This window comes from Oryx dammah, unplaced genomic scaffold, assembly GCF_014754425.2.
Source record: "Oryx dammah isolate SB20612 unplaced genomic scaffold, SCBI_Odam_1.1 HiC_scaffold_6, whole genome shotgun sequence".
In the NCBI taxonomy this organism is placed as follows: Eukaryota; Metazoa; Chordata; class Mammalia; order Artiodactyla; family Bovidae; genus Oryx; species Oryx dammah.
In genome coordinates this window covers 28,984,352-29,004,827 of record NW_024070190.1, presented here as the reverse complement: position 1 = coordinate 29,004,827, position 20,476 = coordinate 28,984,352, and the positions used below count along the sequence as shown (strand labels likewise).

Sequence of the window (20,476 nt, the reverse complement as noted above, 5' to 3'; positions counted from 1 at the left end):
AAAGCTGCTGAGCTCCTAGTGGGTTCATTTTCTGTTTTCCCCGTAGGCCATTATCATTTCAGGTTTTCTGTTCTTTGACTACTGGCATCAGCATCTTTGGGTTCTGTCTGGTTTCCAGTTTCTAATTCTAGAAGACATCTCCCCCAGCTTTGTTCCTGCTGCTGCTTTCTCCTCAAGAAAGAATCAGGTGATCGTGGTGACTGGATTAGTTGGGCATGGGGGTGGGGAGCAGGCTCACAAGGCTGCCTGGTTCGCCCATTCCAGGGCAAACACAGTTGTAAATACTTTATACTGGGACTGAAAACAAGCTCGTGTTGCTTGGACTAGAATCAAAATGAAAGATTTCCAGTCTCCCAAAGTCTCTTTTCAAAATTATTGGTTTCCCTGGTGGCTCAGTTGGTAAAGAATCTGCCTGCAATGCAGGAGACCCAGGTTCAATCCCTGGGTCGGGAAGATCCCCTGGACAAGGGAATGGCAACCCACTCCAGCATTCTTGCCTGGAGAATTCCATGGACAGAGGAGCCTGGAGGGCTACAGTCCGTGGGATCACAGAGTCCAACACGACTGACTAACTTTCTGAACCGCCCCGGCTCCCTGAGGAAGGCAGGGGAAGCCAAAGAGGGGTCCTCTGTGCAGGGTCCCAGGACCTCCACTCCCCACGCCTCCCAGATAAATTGCTGTCTACAGCTTGCAGAGAGCAGCATCTCTGGATGGTGACCTGAGCCTTTGGAGTCTAACGGAAAGAAGACGCTGCAGCCACCGTTAAGGAAATCCCTGTTGTCCGCACCTCCCCACCCCAGGAGCAGACCGTTTAACACAGCTCTCCCAGGCACTTTTTCTGTGGTTAGAAAATAAAGTTATATTTTAAAATTATATTTTTAAGAATGTGACTTTCAGACAAAGCCAAATGTTTAATCACAGCACAATGTCAAGAGATTTTTAAGTCCTTTTCTCTGCTTCCATCTTACAAAAAAAAAGAAAACAAGGACGGCGCCTGCGCGCTCACCTGTAACCAAGTGTGCTGGGAAGCCGCTCCGCGCCATTTGCAGTGAAGCCAGGCGCCGGGCTCGTCCCGGAAGCCCACTGTGAATGCCCCCCTGTTCACCAGCCCCCAGGAAGTTTAAGATTGTTTGCAAGGCGTCAAGCTTTGGTTTCATGTCCCTTCTCTGTGACAAAGGAAGTCACGGGGCAGAGCTGTTTTCAGCCTCTCCTCTCCGTTCCCAAACGTCCGGCTGGCCCCGCGAGGGGGCCCTACGGCTCCTGCTCACAGCTCTTCCCGGCGTCCTCCCCGTGCTGGGCCTGTCGCCTCTGCTGCACCAGCTGCCTGTCCAGTTCCCGGAGCTGCTTCAGAAAGCCCCGGTTGGGTAGGACACAGCGGTTCTTGGCCACTTGTTGGATGGCGTCCACCAGGGTCATGTTCCTGTGGATCATCAGGTAGGCCAGGACAAGAGTCGCCGACCGGCTGCGGCCCATGGCGCAGTGAACCAGGATCTTATCTAAATGGAGAGGGGAGAAGAAAGACCCACATTGGAGAGGCAGGGTGGCCTGGAGGTTGGAGCGTACGTGTGGGGCTCAGGTGGAACCCACTCAAATCCTGATCCCTCTCCCATATTGTAGCACCCTGGGCAACTTAGTGTCTGGGAGCCCCAGCTTCCCCATTTGTACAGTGGGAATACCATCAGGAATCTTCATTAGTGTCCTTGTAAAGGCAATTTGCTTAAAGCACTTGGTACACTGCTTGGCGCATATCAAAGGCCCACAGATGTTATCATTGCCTCGGTAAGGAAGAGGGAGGGGTTGAAGTTGATGCTTCCTACCTGCCAAAGCGCCTCCAAGTAAAAGCTCCATCAGCGTGCAGGAATAAAAATTTTATGATTTTCTTTTTTTTTTTTAGTGCTCACTTGTAATTTCTTCGTGTTTATTATATATTATTTATTTTCTTAGTGCTTATTTTGAATAGGGCAGCCAGTAGAGTTCAGATTTCAAAATGTATAATATGGTGCCCACTGAAAAGTCTCCTCCCACCCGCTCCTCAGTTCCCCAAAGTGACAAGTATTACCAGTCCTTCTTATGGAGAAGTATCTGTGCATATACATAGCAAAAACATACTTTTTTCTCTTCTTTCCTTGCCCAGAAGGTAGCAGGTTTTACACACTTTTCTGTACCTTGCTTCTTCCATTTAACTGTGTCTTGGAGATCTTTGTATGTCAGCCTCTGAAGAGTTCTCGCTCTGTTATTTTTTCTTGTTGCTGCACAGAGCTCCTCTGTATGGATGAACCATAATCCACTTTAAGCAGAGGCACTCCATCCCTTCCATGACTGCAGGTGGATTGTGGAGAAATGCAGGCTTTCTGCACCATTTGCAGTCCTGATGCACTTAACCTCAGTAAGGAAAAAGTTACCCACAGTTCTAAGAGATAGAGGGCGTGGTCTGTTTGTCATGGTATCTGTGAGCATCCACATGACCCAGTCTGCCTACAGAACTCTAGCCTGTTCTCCTGCAGGCCTGGGTTCCAGAGTCAGTTCTGCTCCTAACTACCCGGGTTTGGGGTTAGCCACTCAGCCTGTGGAGCCTTAGCTTCCTCAACTGTCAAAAGGGGCAGCAACCTCAGGTCAGCAAAATCAAGTCAGTAAAATTTACAAGATAAGATTTTTCAAAAATAATTTTACCGTGTCATGTAGTACAACCACAGGATGACTATTCTTACAGTCTAGATGATGAAATCGTCATCTAGACCAGTGGTTCTTTAAGCATGATTTAAGACCCTGGGGGTTCCCAGGATACTCCGAGGAGATCTATAGCGTTAACATTATTTTCAAAATAGTACTATAGTGATATTTGCCTCGTTCACTGCTTGACTTTTGCACTGATGGTGCAAAGGCAAGGAGGAGGAATTGCTGGTGCCTTAGTGTGAATCACGGCAGAGGCACCGAACTAGACTAGTAATCGTTGTGTTCACCATCAGGCACTTGTGGGGGAAAAACAAGCCAACTTCCCGTAAGAATATCCTTGACGAAGCAGTAAAAATTAATTTTTATCAAATTTCAGCCCTTGGTTACACTTCTTAATATTCTGTGTGATGAAATGGGATATACATCCAAAGCACTTAAGCTGCAAATCAAAGTACAGTTGTTATCGCAAGGAAAAGCTTATGAGAGATTGAGTTGCAAGCTGAATTTTGCTAATTCAGCTTATGGTGTTTCGTGAAATACCATTTTTACTTAAAAGAATGAATGACAGAAAAACTATGGTAATTCAAACTTGGGTGTTTGGCAGATTTTTTATCAGAAGTGAACAAAGTGAGCCTGTCACATCAAAGAAAACAATTGACAGTATCTGTTGCCAGTGATAAAAAAGCAAGCTTTCAAGTAAAAATTAGAATTTTGGAAAAAACTTGTATCTACCACTGTGAGATTGACAGTTTCACAGTACTCTTAGGATTTTTCTGTTAAGATCAGCAGTGATATTAACAAATGTGTCTTTTGACAATGTACAATGAAAAATGTCAACATTTCAAAGATCTGCCTAACTCAGTGAATGAGACTTTCTGTGGGACCAATATGAGATATTAAAGAATCATGATGGGTAAAAAAATCCATTCCAAGTTCAAGACAGGCCAATGGATTTTCCTGTAACAGAATATGACATTTATAGATATGGTTTCAAATCCCACATCACAACTCGCCTTTAAGAAGCTATCATTTGTCAAGTTTTGGTGTAATATCAAAGAAGAATATCCACAGTTTTCTGAAAAGGCTATTACTGTATCCCTTCTTTCTCCAACTACATATCTGAGTGAGGTTGGGTTTTCTTCATATACTTCCATCAAGACACTGTTATCACAACAGATTGTGTGCAGAAGCAGATATAAGAACCCACTTGGATTCTCTTAAGTCTAATATCAAAAAGACTTGCAAAAATGTAAAATAATGCCACGATTCTCCCTAACTTTATTTTGGAAAATGTGATTTTTTTCATGAAAACATTGTTATATGCAGTTGGTTTACTTTATTATTTTTTAATGAATATTCTCAAATTTTTCAGTTTTTATTTCTAATAAAGATTGATAGATCTAACCTACATAAATGACAGCTCTTTGAGGCCTTCAGTAATTTTTAGGAGTGTGGAAGAGATCTGAGACTGTAAAATTTGAAAACTGGAGATCTAGAAGAATTTCCACTAGAAAAAAGCTCCCTTTGGTCACCGTCAATGGCAACAGCTGGGCCTGATGAGAAGCCACCATGAGAAGCAGCTTTCCATCCTTCAGGCCTCCATTCGGCAGTTCTCTAGACTAGAGCTCACAGAGCGCATCAACATGCTTAATCTCATTTCGTCCTTAATACAGCCTTCAAGGTTTCATTATTCTCATCCCTGCTTTACAGATGGGGAAATAGCCTCAGGGAGGCAAAATGACTGCCGGAGGTCACCCAGAAAGATGGTGCCACCGCTGGAAATAGTTCAGAGCAATTTGTTCTTGAGACCCTCCTGCGCGGTGGCTCCTTGCTACTGTGCCCTGGCGATTAGCATCTCTGGCTGTCCCCTGCACTGCCATACCACCGTCCCAGTGCAGTGGTGGCCCTCTCCTGCAGTTCTAGGATCTGTTTGCTGGGGCCAAGCTTAAGCTGTGTGACCCCAAAGCTGTTCCGAAGTCTCAGGCCCCAGGCCGGGAAGGATGACCAAGGAGAAAGATGTTAACAGATGTCACTGGGTTTGTGGAGCACCGTCAGGAGATACGAAGAGCTTGGCAAAGAACACTTCTGAGAGAACGCGGCTGTGTGTCCCTCTCATCCTCATCCCTCAGCTCATGGGACCAAGCCCAAGATAGAGTTGACAGTCAGTGGCGACAGCAGCGTAAGACAAGCAAAAGGGGTGAACTCAGGCACCGAGATTCTCTCTTGCCGCCTTCGTGGGCTGGAGAGGCCTGTATACCCTGCCCCACCACAAGAACCCCACTGGTGGCCTACACACACACGCTCGGAAGGAGCCTCATAGAGAACTTAATTTTACACACACTCACTCACTCACTCAGAAGGACCCTCATAGAGAATTTTACTGTGATTCATTTCCAAGAGTCTGCACAAGCTAACCAGGCAGGCCTCCAATCCTGGCAGCTGACCGGCGAGTGTGGCCGCCTTTTCCTTGAGCACCTTGGTTAGAAAGGCCAGAGGGCCAGAGCAGGGCTGGCTGCTTCAGCGCTGAGTGGGGTTTGGGGGCGGCTGGCCCAGCTCAGGGGCATGACTGTGCTCCTGGGGTGGAATGGCTACCTCTGGCATTCTAATCCCCACGGACTGTTCCAGAGATTGCCTGGCCCCTTGCCAGCTCTGCTGATAACTAAAGCGTTTCTTCCTCTCCTGGCAAAAAGGGTAATTCTTTCTGTCATGACTAAAGAGTTGAAACAGACGAAAGCTGTAGTTCATTAAGTCTTTAGGGAGCCTGAAGTCTGTTAAGTGGGAGAGAAGGGGCAAGGAGCTGGAGCAGCTCCACTCCGGCAGAAGGCCCTTCCCGCTGAACTTCGGTTTTACGACAGTAGCGCTAATGCCGGCTCAGCTGAATTTTGCTTTTACGACGGCAGTGCTGGTGCCGCCAGCCTCGTGAGCTTGGTGGGTCCCCTCGGGTAGAGGCGCTGTCCCCAGTGTCTCAGGGCACTGCTCCCTCTGTTCTGGATCTCTTGCTAAGCAACACCCTGTGGGCCCAGTGTTGGATGGTGAGGACCTGCCCTCGGGAGAGTTGGGGGACAAGGAGAGGAAGGCTGCCCTTGGCCTTTTCACAGCATGGCCCGCACCAGAGAAAGCCGGCGGCTCTCTGTGAGGTAGATGCCAGCCGGGGTTAGGACCCTGAGGGAAGGGATCATTGTCGGGGTTGGCATTTTCTAGATCGGTGATTTTCGAACTCTTCTGTGTTACATCCTGTTGCCCCCCGGCATAAAATTCACAGCTAACACGGACATGGGCTCAGCCCACCCCGTATCTTCCAAGCACTTTGTGCATTTCCGTCAGTCCTCACAACAACCTGATAAGGTAGATCAAGTCAGTGTTCCTGTTTTACAGAGGAGGCAGCGGAAGTGCTGTGTCTTAGTCACGCAGCTGGGAAGTGGCAGGACCTGATTCAAGCCCAGGCCACTGCCGCCAGAGACCTGAGAGGCTATAAAGGGGCCTCACAGGTGTGTGTATATCAGACAAGAGTTTTACAAAGTAATTAGCACTTCTTCCACATGCTGGGCATGCTGCTGGCTTCTGTTCTTTCCTAATCTTTTGAAATTTTCAAGAAATAGTAGTCACAGCCTCTAAATTGATTTCTCAGTCCACTGATAGGCCACAATTTATGTTTGAGAAATGATTTCGATTAAGCATTCCTCCTTTTACGAAAAAGGTGAATTCCCACAGGTTTATGAGGAAAAGTCAAATCCAGAATCTCTTGTTGTTCAGTCACCTAGTCATGTCCGACTCATTGTGACCCCATGGATTGCAGCACCAGGCCTCCCTGTCCCTTAACGTCTCCCAGAGTTTGCCCAAATTCATATTCATTGCGTTGTTGATGCTGTTCAGCCATCTCATCTCTGCTGTTTACCTAGCGGCGTGTTTTCACTGGTGACCAGAAGGTAAGCCTTGGTCACTCAAATCAGTCATATAGGCCAAGCCTGTTAATCACCAACTCATCCCATCCCATTCCCTGGGTTTGAGGGTATGCCCTTTGTCTCCCACTCACTACCTTGGAACCTGCAGAGTTCCTTCTCCTCCCAAAATGGTCTGTACCCGTGGAAGTCCTCAGGAAAAGGATGTGTGGCGTGTTTTAGAACTGCCAGGCGGCAGGCCTGTTCTTGCTGCAGTGGGTCAGGAGACTCTTAAAACACCCTGAAAATCTTGGTCTGGTTAAAGCCAGAAGCACCAGAGAATCAGCTTCCTGCTCAAATGCAGACTTCATTTATTTATTCATACCTTCCTTATCCATAATAGATTTTAAGATGGCTTTAAAAGCAGCCTATGGACTGTTTGTTTAAGAAAAAGAAAGGAAAGGAGTGTGGTGACACTAAAATCTGATCTTTAGAACCTCATGGTATCTGCCCCAGGATTTCTCAGAAGATTTCATTAAATTAAAACCACAGTAACTTAGCTCTGAGGATGCCACGCCAAGAGCAGAGAAGGCAGTCCAAACGGGGCTCCGGTGGCAGTATTTTTTCTGGACTTCTTTTTCTGATGAAGCATGATAATTCAGTTGTTTTAGATCCTGCAACCAGCTGGAATGTCTCATCTTTCATGATTTTGGCGACCCCTTATACTGCAGAGTCACCAGACGCTCAAAATAGGGATGAAGGACTCTTCCGTGAGGCCTGAGTGACAGAAGGGATGCCCATTGGCCTCTGATGAACTCTGACCCTCACCGTGTCATGTGACTTCTTTGGGTCTCTCTTTCCCTAGCTCTCAGGGCAGGACACTGGACCCGATTATCTCCCAAGTTTTTTCAGGAGTGACTGATGTTGCTTGGTGAGTTATTTCGGAACGGTCAGATCAAGGTTGGGTAGACATGGGGTGGGCCCCGTGGGGCTGACAACAGACCACAAGTACAGCTCCACAGCACCATGAGGGATGCTTTTCTGCTTCTCAAAAAGAGACTGACTGTGAGGGGCAGTGTGGGAAACTGTGCACTAAGCTGAAGCTAAAGGAAGAACAGGAAAGACAGGAAAAAGACACGCCTTTGCCTTTTGGCCAGACTGTCCATCAACAGCTCTTACAGCAAGAGTATAATAAGAAACATACGAGTGCATCTGGCTCTGGAATGCTACAGGAGCATCCTGTGGTTTTCCAGGGTGTGACAAGCCCCATCCAGGCAGCCTGCGCATGTGCCATACAAGCTGAGCACATACTGTCTCCACTACTGGAGTCTCTGATGACGCTAACTAGCATTTTATTTTGTTACTCTGACTACTCGGCACAGGTTACAAACTGACAGCCATTGGGTTTCTTTTGTTTGGTCTTTGCAGCATTTTAAGAAATTTTCAACTTGTTGCCTACACTTAAAATTTGAGCAGTTTTATGTTAAAATCCAGGTTGGAAACTTTTCCTGTAAAGTCAGATCTACCACATCAGCACTGATTCTCCCAAGATGATCGCTGGCTGGGACTGAGTAGCACTTGTGCCCTGTGGAGGGAATACGGGGCTCTTGGCTTAACCATAAGAACCCCCTCCCTGCACCCAGTGGCCTCCCCCACAGCCAGTGTCATTCATTTATGGCATCTGCCTGGGTCCTGAAGGGTTGGTGTTTGAGCCCTCAGCTTGAGGAAGTCTTTAGATATGCAGATACAAAGGGCACAGAGAAAGGATCAGTCCTCCCACCTGGTAACAGGGTCCTGTCCAGTCCTGCTCCCCACCCCCAGCCAGCTGGTCTAGGCTCACACTCCCTGCATGTCCTCTGACCTGTGGATATGCTTTTCTCTCTTGATGCTTTCTTGGCTAGCATGATGCTTTTGGCTGCACCATCTACCTGTCACAATCCACAGCGATGCTCTGAGATCTGCCCAGATATAAGCATATGACCCCATAGTCCATTCTTTCCTAATTCAGCAGTGAGTGGGGGCAGACTCTAAAATGGCATGTCAGGAACTGGGCAAGCTGTCCTATGCGTGTATCATGCCACTGAAGTTCAAAGTTGGAATGTCTTTTTTCCTTTTTTTTTTTTTACCCCTTTGGGGATTGCAAACTTTATTATGATGATATGCACGTGCTGGTGTGGTTATGTGCTTCATGGTGCGCAACCTTTCTTTATCAAACACATCTGAGAGCCTGCTGTGTGCCAGGTTCTAGGCTAAGTGCTTTTTGTGGGTTACTGCTGATCCTCATTATAACGTTTCAAGGTAAATATTTTCATCACCGGATGGAGAAACCAAGGCTTAGAAATCACATTGTTAGTAAGTTGTGCAGCATGAATTTGAAAGCAGCCCTGTCTTCTCTGAAGCCAGGCCCCTTCCATTAAGGGGATGGTTGAAGATATAGTAATAGCAAGTTGAGCACATTAAACAGAATCGGAAGGATCGGGTGGTTGAATCTTTTTGTTTTTTAATGTCAAATATGTTTTCAGTTAACTTCAAATACTGTAAGGCGAATTTCACCTTATGGTGATGAGTCAGAGCCCAGTTGCTTTTTGATCCTGCTTGGAAACCCTGCTTGCCCAACACAGAAAGATGGTCCATAAATAGACTCATAAAAAGGATGACTTTGAAATGAGGCATCCCCTAAGACAAGCACTGCAGCTCTGTGTTTTGTTTTATTTCCCCCCTCACTCTGACATTGCTTTCTGAACCAAAATAAAAAACAAGGTCTGAGACTGTCCAGCAGGCGTGGCCTTGGCCCAGCTGTAAGTTGCAGTTTCTGCAGCAGGCTAGTTGGTCAGTCAGTGAGCCTCTTAATTCCAACTGCTTGCGGCCAGAAAGACTTAGTAACTGTATATCCTGAATTATGTGATGAGTCCATAATTCAGTGTGTGACACATGGGGCTGAAGTCAGAGCACAGACCAAGGACTTGAAGCCCCTCTGACCTCTATGGAATGCCACTGAAATGCAACCTGCAGTCATCATGGAATATTATCTCACCCGGATGCATACCTACACTGTGCCCTTCTCTCGAAAATAGCCTTGCAGCCGTTACCTGGATTAGGGCAGCTAAAACTGCATTTGGAGCACAAGGACTAGCACCGTGATTTTTAAAGATGGTTATTAATTAACCTTGAAAAACTTGGACATTATGAGCATAAAACTCAGATTCTCATAGTTTGGCACTTACAAAGAATAACTTGTCAGCTTTCATTTTTTTCTTGAAAGCCTCATCCTTTAGTTTTAAAAATTGAAATATAGTTGATTTACAATATTGCATTAATTTCTGCTGTACAGCAAAGTGATTCAGTTATACATGTATATATAGTCTTTTTAAATATTCTTTTCCGTTATGGTTCCTCATAGGATATTGAATATAGTTCATTGTGCTATACAGTAGGGCCTGGTTGTTTATCCATTCTATATATAAAAGCTTCCTTCTGCTAATCCCGACTTCCCATTCCATCCCTCCACCAAGCCCCTCCCCTCCCCCTTGGCAACCGTCAGTTTGTTCTCTATGTCCAAGAGTCTGTTTTGTAGATAGGTTCATTTCTGTCATATTTTAGATTCCACATGGAAGTGATATATGGTATTTGTCTTTCTGAGGTTGTCAGCTTTCCACAGGAGAGTTCACTAGAGTGAATATGACTGGGGTGGGAGGATGGGAGAGGCGGGTATGAGCTAGGCTGGAGAGCAGGAGAATTTGAAGTCTCTATATTTCCACTCAGATTAGCTCCCTAAGGTTTTTCTAGCATCGAGGCCCTTGGCTATTAGTCTGGTTTGGACCCAGGCACAGTTAGCATCTTGGCAGCACCCCAGCTTTGAGGGCTTCCAACCAAACCTGGCGTTCAAAGGATGGCTGCTGTGCCTTAGGGAAGAGAAACTCAGGCCTAAGACCTCTCCTCTGAGCCCTCCTGACTTCCCACTAGTGGCAACCAAGTCCGAACCCCAGCAACTACAGCACGACTCAGTGAGGCTCAGAGACTCCAGGGGGTTCGACATTTCCAGCTACCCTGGCAGGGCAGAATTTGAGAAGGGAGCTTACTTTAAGCGTGCGGATGCCTCTTCCCACCAGGGTGAGGGGCGGGGCCGTGGACTGGGGGTGGGGCCTCGAGGTGGCCCGGGGCGGGGGTGGGACCACGGGACCACGGGCAGCTAAGGTCTCTTACTGTGATCATAGCGGAGGGCAGCGTCAATGAAAGCGGCAGCTGGGTAGAAGAAGACGCTGAGGTCAAAGGTGGGCAGGTCATCAGCCTCGACGCCATGGTACTCGATGGCCATATCGCGGTAGTAGTCGGGCCCCGTGTCCACGTTCCAGCGGCCGTGGGCAGCGTTCAGCACGTGGGTGAAGCCTGCCTTCTGCAGCCCATAGCGGTCCAGCGCGGTTGCCCTGGGTGTGTGAGAGAGAGAGGCTTGTAGGCAGAGACTTGGCCAAAATCTGGGGAAAACTCGAGCTCAGTCCACGGGTTTTTGCCATCAATTCTAGCTTCTAAATAGGCCTAGCCACTGAAATGAAGGACTTCCCCTGTGCAAGCCCTGCTCCTGCTGACCCCCTGAGTGCTTTGCTTTTTTTATATTTCTGGTTCAGCAGTTTAGAGAAAGTGGAGAGTGGGCAACCTATTCATTTGTCCATTCTCTCTTCCATTCACCAAATACAGAAGAACTTGGTGCTGGACACTCCAGTGGTGCCAGGAGTGGACTGTCAGCTGCCAGACCTCCTCTAAGGCCGTCAGAATAACCTGCTCAGTAGGCCGAGCTGAGCAAGTGAAAGGGAGAGGGCCGCCTTCACAGAGCCTCAAGGGACCCCTTAAAGCAGCCTCTCCTCTGAACCCTTGGATATTTCTGGGGTTCGAAGGGTGAGGTTCAAATGAATGGTTGAAAATGGGTCATTCAGTGTGAGGATATGGCAAAATTCTTGATCATGATGTTCAGGAGATTGGTGAACACTATACAAACTCTTTGCTTTGATAAGTAAATCATTGCCTTATTGGGCAAAGCACTGTTCTGAGAAAGAGTGTTGTTTAAGCAGTCTGTTGTTGGAACTCATTTTAGGAAGTTCCTGAAGCCAACAGTGAGATTATTTTCTCATTTATAGCCTTATCTTTCTAGGCAAGATTTTTCATTAACAAAGAGTAAAGTCTTTTTAAAGTAGGTGGCCTTGGAACATGGACAGAGGAAGCAGGAGTTATCATTCCTTGAAGGGCTAGGAAACACTTTGTTGGAAAGAGGGTTTTGAGCCTGCCTTACTATAGGTATCAACACTTGGTAATGGAGGAGAAGAGGGAGACATGGGCATGCCAAGCCAAAGAAATAGCACAACCTAAGGGATGGAGGCTGGAGATAACGAAAGCCGTTCAGGAAATGAACCTACTGTGTGCCAAGCACTGTCCTGGGTACTGCTGCCGCAGCCGTGAGCAGGTAGTCAAGGTGCCTCGGGAAGCTTAGATTCTGGGGAAAGCAAATAAATGAATGATCCATTTCAGATAGCAGTAAGCTGTGCAGAATCACTGTGGTCCTGCTGTAGGTAAGGTGATCAGGGAAGGTCCCTGCCGGGAGGTGGCATTTAAACTAAGACAACCAGGTGATAGGGGCCTAGGCAGGGGAAGGGGGTGGGGGGAACGTGTTTTATTCAGGCAGAGGCAACAGCGCGTGCTAAGAACAGAAGGGAGACTTGTGTGGCTGTAATCGCAAGGGTGGTAGTGGCACAAGAGGAAACCAAAAGCGGGGGCTGGGCCACGGTGGGCCCTGGAGGTCAGAGGGGAGCGTCTGGATTTTAGGCTCAGTATGGTAGCATGCCACATGCTACAGAGGCGTTTAAGGAAGAGGTGAGTGTTGTTTACTTCTTAAAGATCAGTCATGCGTGCAGACGGATTGAAAGGAAGCAAAAAATAGAAGTGGGGATCTCTTCCGGAGGTGTCACAGCCACGTGGTCAAGGGAGGAAGGTGGTTGGACTGGGTCACAGCAGACTTGCTGATGGATTGGGAATAGGAGAGGAAAGAAGGGACTGGTTTGGGCCGAGCATAAGATGTGAGAGGAGAGGAGAGAAAGGTCTGGAGAGGGAGTGCGGGATCTGACCATGGAGTGCTTGCAAGTCAGAATGTGCATTTGGGGGTTGAGAGGAGCTTTTTGTGTTTGAGGTGGGTGAGCCCATCTGAGCTCTGAGATGACATCTCCCTCAACAGCGCAAAGTCCACTTCTGCAGCTCAGGGAAGAGGTGACAAGGTCTGGAACCGTAACAGTAAGAGACCAAAAAGTGGCAGTGTGCTCCCGCGGAGGGCTCATCTCCAGGCCATTGGTAAGAGGATCTGGAGAGAAGTGAGCATATTGGATGCCAGCATGGATCAACACCCTGCACCTCCATGCAGCAGAAACACATGCCAAGGGCCCCGCATCTATCACTGGTTTCCTGGGGCTTTTTGTTGGTCGTGAGAGGAACCACAGTGAGCTTTTAGAAACGAGCAAACAGACCATGGGAACAGAGACGTAGGGAGGTGTGGAGTTCTACTGAGCCCCCCAGCTGGCTTTTGGGGCTGCCATGCTGACTACGAAACACATTATGCTTTCATTTTTTCCTCAGAAAGTTCTGTTTTTCATTTTTCTCCTCGCCCCAAAATATGTATACAACAAACATTATGCTTTTGGGATGTAGATCTGTGCTCAATTAAAGCCTCCACTAATGCAGTCCATCTTGCCGAGTAGCAATCAACCTCACTTTGAGGTTGAGCTCAGTGGAAAAATTAAAATAACTGTCCTTGACAGGAAGTTCCTACCCACCATAAAGACAGGTCTCTCTGGGTTCTGCAGCTGGGTTTCAACATAGTCAAATGGCAGTTTGAATAAATAGCAATTTGCACTTTGCTCCTTTGGGGGTCAAGGATCAAGGTAGATATGCAACAAGACTTGTTTCATGACACGCCCACTTTCACCCCTCCCTCCCAGAGCTGGTTTTTGACTGTGTCTGAAAGAGAGAAGGGGGTTCATGGGGAGGATTAGACCTGGTGGTATCCTGAGGCCTGTTGCAGGTCTTTGGGTTCTGTGGCTCCCTGGGCCCAGAAGCGGGGGTGGTGTCCTCACACACCCCTCTGAGGATTTCCCCCAGCTTGACTTACTCCGAGTCTAGGTGACGGCTCAACGGCAGCAAGGGGATTTGCAGATACATAAAGTGACTCTTAGTAGACAGCAGCTGTTTTGGAGGCAGGTCCCCAGTTGGCCCAGACACCCAGCTCATCTGTCGCTGGGATGATTGGAGGGTGTCACTGGTGGGATTGGAGGGTGCCGCTTGGTACTGTGTTGTTTTATTTTCTTAACTTTCAGGGCCATCTACTCAGGTATGTGAGAAAGACTAAGAAATGTGCCTCTGTTGAAGGAGAAAAGCTCAAAAAAAAAAAAAAAAAACAGAGTTAAGAAATTACTCCTAGAATCTAGGTGGTGCAGTGGCCTTAGTTTCCGGTTGTTTAAGAAAAATCCTAGATGTTGGTAATCTGTTCATTTTAAGTGTCAGCTAATTACAAAACTAACACATGTTCTCTGTAGAACATGAAAGACAAACATGCTCCTCCCAACACAAAAACACGTATTTCTACTCCTTAGAGATAAGGACTATTTGCCTTTTGAAATAAGATCTTCCAGTTGTTTTTCCATGAATATATTTGTATATTCTATTTAATGGTTGGGGGTAATATGGTAATATTATGATAATGGTAATACCACATATACAGTTTAAAAACCTTGCATGGTGATATACTGTAAACATCTTATTATGTCAACATACAGCCTGCAGTAGCTGCATCCTGTTCCCTTCCATAGATGAACCTCAGTTTTCCCTCCTCAAGTCCCTAGCTTTGGATGTTTGTGTTCTCTCTCTCTGGTCTGTCTCTCTGTCTCTATCCTGGAGAGAGAGTAGTGGTTATTATAATAAATAACTATAAACAAACAACTTGCTGTATCTTTGAGCACATCTCTGTGTCCTTGGGAGACATTTTTTTTTGAAGTGGAATTCTGGGCATGAGTGTTTTGAACACAATTGATACTTGTTACTAAATTATCTTCTAGAAAGCATGTTCAAATTTACATTCTGATTTTTGCTCATTGCTAATTTCATAGACAAAAAAAAAGGTGTCTTGTTTTTATTAATTTATTTCAGCGATGCGATTGGGCATGTTCTCTTTCATTTGTTGGACTTGTACAGTTTTACTTTTTAAAAAAAAAATTTTTTTTTTAGCTCTGCAGTGTGGGATCTTAGTTCCCCTATCAGGGATCAAACCAGCACCCCCTGCCTTGGAAGTACAGAGTTTTAAGCGCTGGGCCACCGGGGAAGTCCCCCGTACAGTTTCACTTTTGAAGAACAGTGTTATATCCCTCTTTTTGACCCAGTTCTCTTTGGCACTTCTCCCTGTCTTGTGAACCTCTGGCCTCAAATGTGGATTCTGAATCTGGTTTGGAGGGCCAAGGAAGTGACTCTCTTCTCCTGGGGTCCAGTTTCCTCAGAGACCTTCCCTCCCTTCCTCCTTCCAGCCCCTCGCAGTTTCTCCAGGAAACTTGCTTCACCCAGCACCCCTTCCACCTTGAGGAGTGACAGGAGCAGTCTCCTTGGACAGAGCTCCCGGCATCCTGCTTTTTCAGACCCCTTGAGGCCCTGTTGATTCCCGTCCTGCATACCTCAGCCCCTGCCCAGAAGCCCGTTTCCCACAGGTATGTGTCCTCACAGAGGGGAGGAGGGACGTCACGTGCATGTACGCGCCTGCCCCGGCCGCCCACCAGCTGCTCCTGTGTTGCCAGGATTCTGCCCTGGGCGTTGATGGACGTCCACTAGTGATGGGGAGGTTCTCCATACCCTCACATGTGAGGACCTGCCGATTTCCCACACCGAACTCTGGATTCCTGTTCACCATGGCCCACATCCTGTCATTTTTTGATGCCTGTGACACCCACTGGCTTCCCTGATGGCTCAGTTGGTAAAGAATCTGCCTGCAATGTGGGAGACCTGGCTTCAATCCCTGGGTTGGGAAAATCCCCTGGAGGAGGTCATGGCAGCCCACTCCAGTATTCTTGCCTGGAGAATCTTCATGGACAGAGGAGCCCGGTGGGCTACGGTCCATGGGGCTGCAACGAGTCAGACACGACTGAGCGACTAAGCACAGCACAGACACACACTGGTGAGTGTGACCCTGCTTGTGGTGGCACGTCATTTTGAGAGCGTGACCCTGATGGTGACCTTCTTCTCTGGAGTCTTAGCCACGCCTACTCCTTGCAGGTGCCTTTTAAAACAGGCACAATTCTAGTTTTTGGTCTCCTTCAATTCATCTGATATGAAGGCAGAATTCACTAGCTGTCTGTTTTCTGGGTATTCCTGTTACTTGCCGATGATGAAGCTGTTGGGCTACAAGGCCCTGCAGAAAGCACAGGGCACGCAGGTATAGTTTGTAAGCTTAAACTGCTGCATGAACCAGAACAACGAACCTCTGGGACCCTCAGATTTCTTTATTTGTTAAAGAGGACCAATTACATTGCCAGTACTTTCCTTGCAAGATTCTTGAAGAGTTGAGTGATGTTGATGATATTCAAGTTTCTTGGAAAGGTTAAAAGATAAATTCTGAACAAGGAGGAGGTAGCAAGCAACAGGAAGATGTACAATGAAATTTATCGGTGGTTATCTCTGGGTAATGGGGTTATAGGGAATTTTAATGTTCTTCCTTTTGTCTGTGTTGTGTAAATTTTCAGTATTGAACGTGTCATATATTCGCTTAGTGTTTAAATATATGCCAGGATTTTTATTGACATTCTATCCTTAGTTCTCAGGAGAGATTGACTGTTGCAAGGACCTAAGGTAGTCTCTGTGTTTTTAACTCCTTAGGAATCTCTCCATCATCTTCCCCACCCCACTAGGCTCTAGGCCTCCAAGGATTGAGGCTAAATGGGAAAAGACAATGTGTAGAAGGCCTGGTTTCAAAATATACCGTTGTATTAATGATTAGACAAGGCATTCGGCTAACCGTGAAAGGAAATGGTTGGCATTGCCGGGGGCCTTTGCTTAAAGTACTGCCACCCAGTGTGAGAAGGCCCAGTAGGGGCAGGACCATTGGCACCTCTCCCCTAGCACCTTGCCCATGACTGGTGCCCAGCTGTGCTTAGTCGCCTTGGGTGCTTGGAGGCTCAGAGTCCAGATTTTCTAGTTCTTTCAGATGACATTCAGCATGTTAAATTGTCAACCTTGGCTGTGTTTTCACTGCATCCTAGTCTAGCCATGGCCCACCCTAAAAAACGACAGTTAAATTTTAGCTCTACTTGGTGCCTCAAGGCTGAATTAGTTTTTTCTTTTTGAGGGGAAAGGTTGCAGCTGTCCAGGTACACCAGTGAGAGGTCCTGTCTCGATCTGAGGACTGTCTCAGCCATTGCTTTGCCTTCACCTCAGACCCTGATGCTGGGAAAGATTGAGGGCAAGAGGAGAAGGGGGTGACAGAGGTTGAGATGGTTGGATGGCATCATTGACTCAATGGATGTGAGTCTGAGCAAACTCCAGGAGATAGTGTAGGACAGGGAAGCCTGGTGTGCTGCAGTTCATGGGGTCACAGAGAGTCAGATACAACTTAGCGACTTAACAACTCTCTCCAGCATCTTTGACCAACCAACCTTGGAGATACCTCTGGCTTCGGAGGCTGATGGTCTGCTTGGGAGCAAAAAGGAGGGGAGAGAGAGACCCCTTGGCAAGCGAGCTCAGGCTGAGTGGGGCAGATGCAGGCATTTGAAGAGTCAGGCTTGATGGGGAGAGGCTGCTGGCTGTCGATGACCCTAAAAGGCAGACCTTGGAGGCGACTGTAATTTTAATAAAAATAGAGTCCCCACCATTCAAGCAGCAGAGCAACTTCACAGAGCCCTGGCACTGGCTCACAGGACTGCTTCTGTTGTGAGAGGGAGGAGAGATTTCTCAATGATGCCTTGCTGTGGGGAGCCTGTCCTGCCTGGGAATTTGCAGTCACTTTGACTGTAGCCAGGATACTTGCCCTCCTGCTGACTGTCAGGGAGAAAAAAGAAAAAAAGATTTTGCTAAGCAAATGAAAGATGTGAATGAGATTAAAGTTAGAATATTTAAATTACAGAAATTTAGTGCTTTCAAGCATCCTGAAGCACTTGTGAAGCACCCATTTAGGGACTGCTGATTGATAAGAGGTGATGAATTATTCTTATCTCATCATTGATGCCAGTCCCTGATTCTCTGGAGGGCAACACTTGGTTAACCTAATTTGAATCTAATTTGAATGACTTAAAAGTAATAAAACAAGTATGTGCTTAAGCCTAATAAAGCCTAATTTATTTAATAAGACATTTCTTAAAGAATTTTACTTCAGAGCTGGAAGGGACCTTTGAAATTATCCCTTTATTTTACAAATAAAGAAACTGAGTCCCAGAACAATAAGTTGTTTTGCCAAAGGCCACACAGAGTGGCCACCCACAATGGGGGCTTGAACTCTGCCTCAGTCCCTGCTGGACAGCTTTTGCTGTTCTCCACACTGTCCCTCCGGTTCCTACTTGGAGATTCAGACCCCCTACCAAGGCGTGGGAGAAGGCGGCTGTGCCTTGAGCCCTTGAGGGAGGAAGACTTCTCCACGAGGACATCCAAAAGGTGGCTGCCTAGGGGGGCCTACCGACCCCCAGCGCTGGGCCAGCGCGCTTGACGTCGACCACATCGCGCTCCCATCTGTGACCTCTGCTTGCCAGGCTGTGGTGGTACTGGGCAGGGCGGGAGATGGGGTTGCATCTGTGCCCTCCCCAGGCTGGTAAGCAGTGGGAACTTGGAGGCACCAGGCATCCCATTTGGTGATCCCCTTGGGATAAGCTAGGCTTGAGAAAAGCTTCAGAAATTCTGGAACCCACAGGCTTATAGGGCTTTGATGTGGCACTGCCCCCTTGGGCCTTTGGCCACCTGGGTCCCTGGAAGGCCGGGACAGTGTCTGTGGAGGGAGCTGTCTGGAGGAGGCCCATTAGGAGGGAGGGACCTTCCTTCCAACCTGGCCTTGGGTTTATGATAGCATCTCATGGGAGAACTGTGACTGGGGGTGTTTTCTATCCCAGGGCTGCCCTTAACACACAGGGACCCTTAGTGGCAAAGTGTGGTGACTGTTCTTTACCTTCTTCTCACACTGTGAGGTGAGTTTCCAGAACCTGCCTGATCTCTAATAGTTCACACTCAGTGCTGGAAACTGAGCTCAGCATCCGATACATTAAACCATCGAACTCACATCTCATAGGTAAAGAAATCTAAGCTCAGAAAGCTTGAGTGACACGCCCAAGACCACATAGGAGTCAGTATTTGACCTAAACATTGTGGCTCCTGAGCAAATGCCCAGCCATTCTATTCTTGAGGTGAGAGGAGGGCAAAAGAGTGAGGTGCTTCTTGGAGATCAATCTGGTCCTTCCCCCATTTATGCCATTTTAAAGGATCAAATCTAAGGAAATAACCTTAAATATTAAAAATATATTTATACCTAAAGATGTCCACTGCAGCATTATTTATAAAAGCAAGAACATGAAAATGACTGCTATATTCAACAGTAGGAAAAGTGGTTACATAAATGATAATTATGTCTATCTGATATATATAATTATAGTTATTATAATTAAGTATATGAGAAGTATATAAAAAGGGGAAAGTTTTTGAATGATGCTGTGTGGAATAAAGACAAAGATAAAATGAATAATCCATATGATTGCAACTATTTTAAACCAAAAGTAGCATATAGAAAGTCTAAGAGGAAATTACTACAGTATTTACAGGAATGGCTTTGGAGTGGTGGACTTAAGTGATTGTTTTGGGAGATTCAAAAGTTTTCTTTAACACGAAGCACTATCTTATTATTAAAGCTAATCTTTTTTAGTGCTTACTCTGTACTTGACACCACACTAGTATTTGACGTTGTTGCTGTTGTACAGTCACTCAGTCGCGTCTGACTCTGCGGTCCTGTAGCACACCAGGGTTGCCTGTCCTTCACTGTCCCTCAGAGTTTGCTCAGACCCATGTCCATATATTATCTCAATCCATACACCCTTATGAAGAAAGTTCACTTGTCAACCTATTATACCTAGGGAAATGAAGATGTCTATAACTTTATACAGTGAGTTTATATTACCTTTAAAATAGGAAAGCAGTATATTTACTATACTTATTTAATAATATTAGAAGATATTCAGATCCCACACATACACCTTTTATTGCTACTTTCGTATTAAACATTGTTGTACATATATCCTTATGTATTGGTGCTCTTATTTCTGTATGTTTCATTCCTTAAAGTGATATTTGGAGTCACAGTGTGTGCATACATTTTTTATTTTGAACTAATTCTAGACTCACATAAAAGTTGCAGAAATAGGGACTTCCCTGGTGGTCCAGTGGTTAGGATTCCATTTTTAACTGCTGAGGGCTCAGATTCAGTCCCTGATTGGGGAACTAAGATCCCACAAGCCGTGCAGTGAAAAAAAGTTGCAAAAGTAGTACAGAGATTATTTGGCAGGAAAAAAATAAAATACTAATACATGCTTCAACTTGGATTAACCTTGAAAACATTACGCTAAGCGTAAGAAGCCAGTCGTGAAAGGCCATTCATGTGAAGTTCCAGGTTAGGTAAATTCATAGAAAGGGAAAGCAAGCTGGTGGTTTCTCAGGCTGGGGGAATATGGGGAATGGAGTGTGATTACTTAATGGGTTTGGGGTTTCCTTTTGAGGTGAGGAAAATGCTTTGAAATTAGATAGTGGTTGCATAGCTCTGTGAATATAATAAAACCATTGAACTGTATACTTTAAAAGGGTGAGTTTTATGGAATGTAAGTTATATCTCAATAATGCTATTATTTTTTAAAAAGTAAACAATGAAGGCCCTATTTAGGACAGCCCAG

At 46.4% G+C, this 20,476-nt stretch overlaps 1 protein-coding gene across 4 annotated transcripts in view; it reads right to left on the bottom strand.

Annotated features, from left to right (window-relative positions):
* Window positions 1-844: 844 nt before the first annotated feature.
* The window catches only part of DUSP29 (dual specificity phosphatase 29), a 32,595-nt gene continuing 12,963 nt past the window's right edge, over window positions 845-20,476 (bottom strand). For 2 of the 4 annotated variants that reach the window (XM_040242368.1, XM_040242369.1), the window contains exons 3-4: window positions 10,755-10,975; window positions 845-1,496 (exon numbers count right to left, since the gene is read on the bottom strand). In XM_040242368.1, the coding sequence (XP_040098302.1) occupies window positions 1,252-1,496; window positions 10,755-10,975 (466 nt within the window). In that variant the 3' untranslated portion in view covers window positions 845-1,251. Of the gene's footprint in view, window positions 1,497-10,754; window positions 10,976-13,695; window positions 14,475-20,476 lie in introns of all 4 variants that reach the window. The other 2 variants (XM_040242371.1, XM_040242370.1) reach the window with 2 other exon arrangements.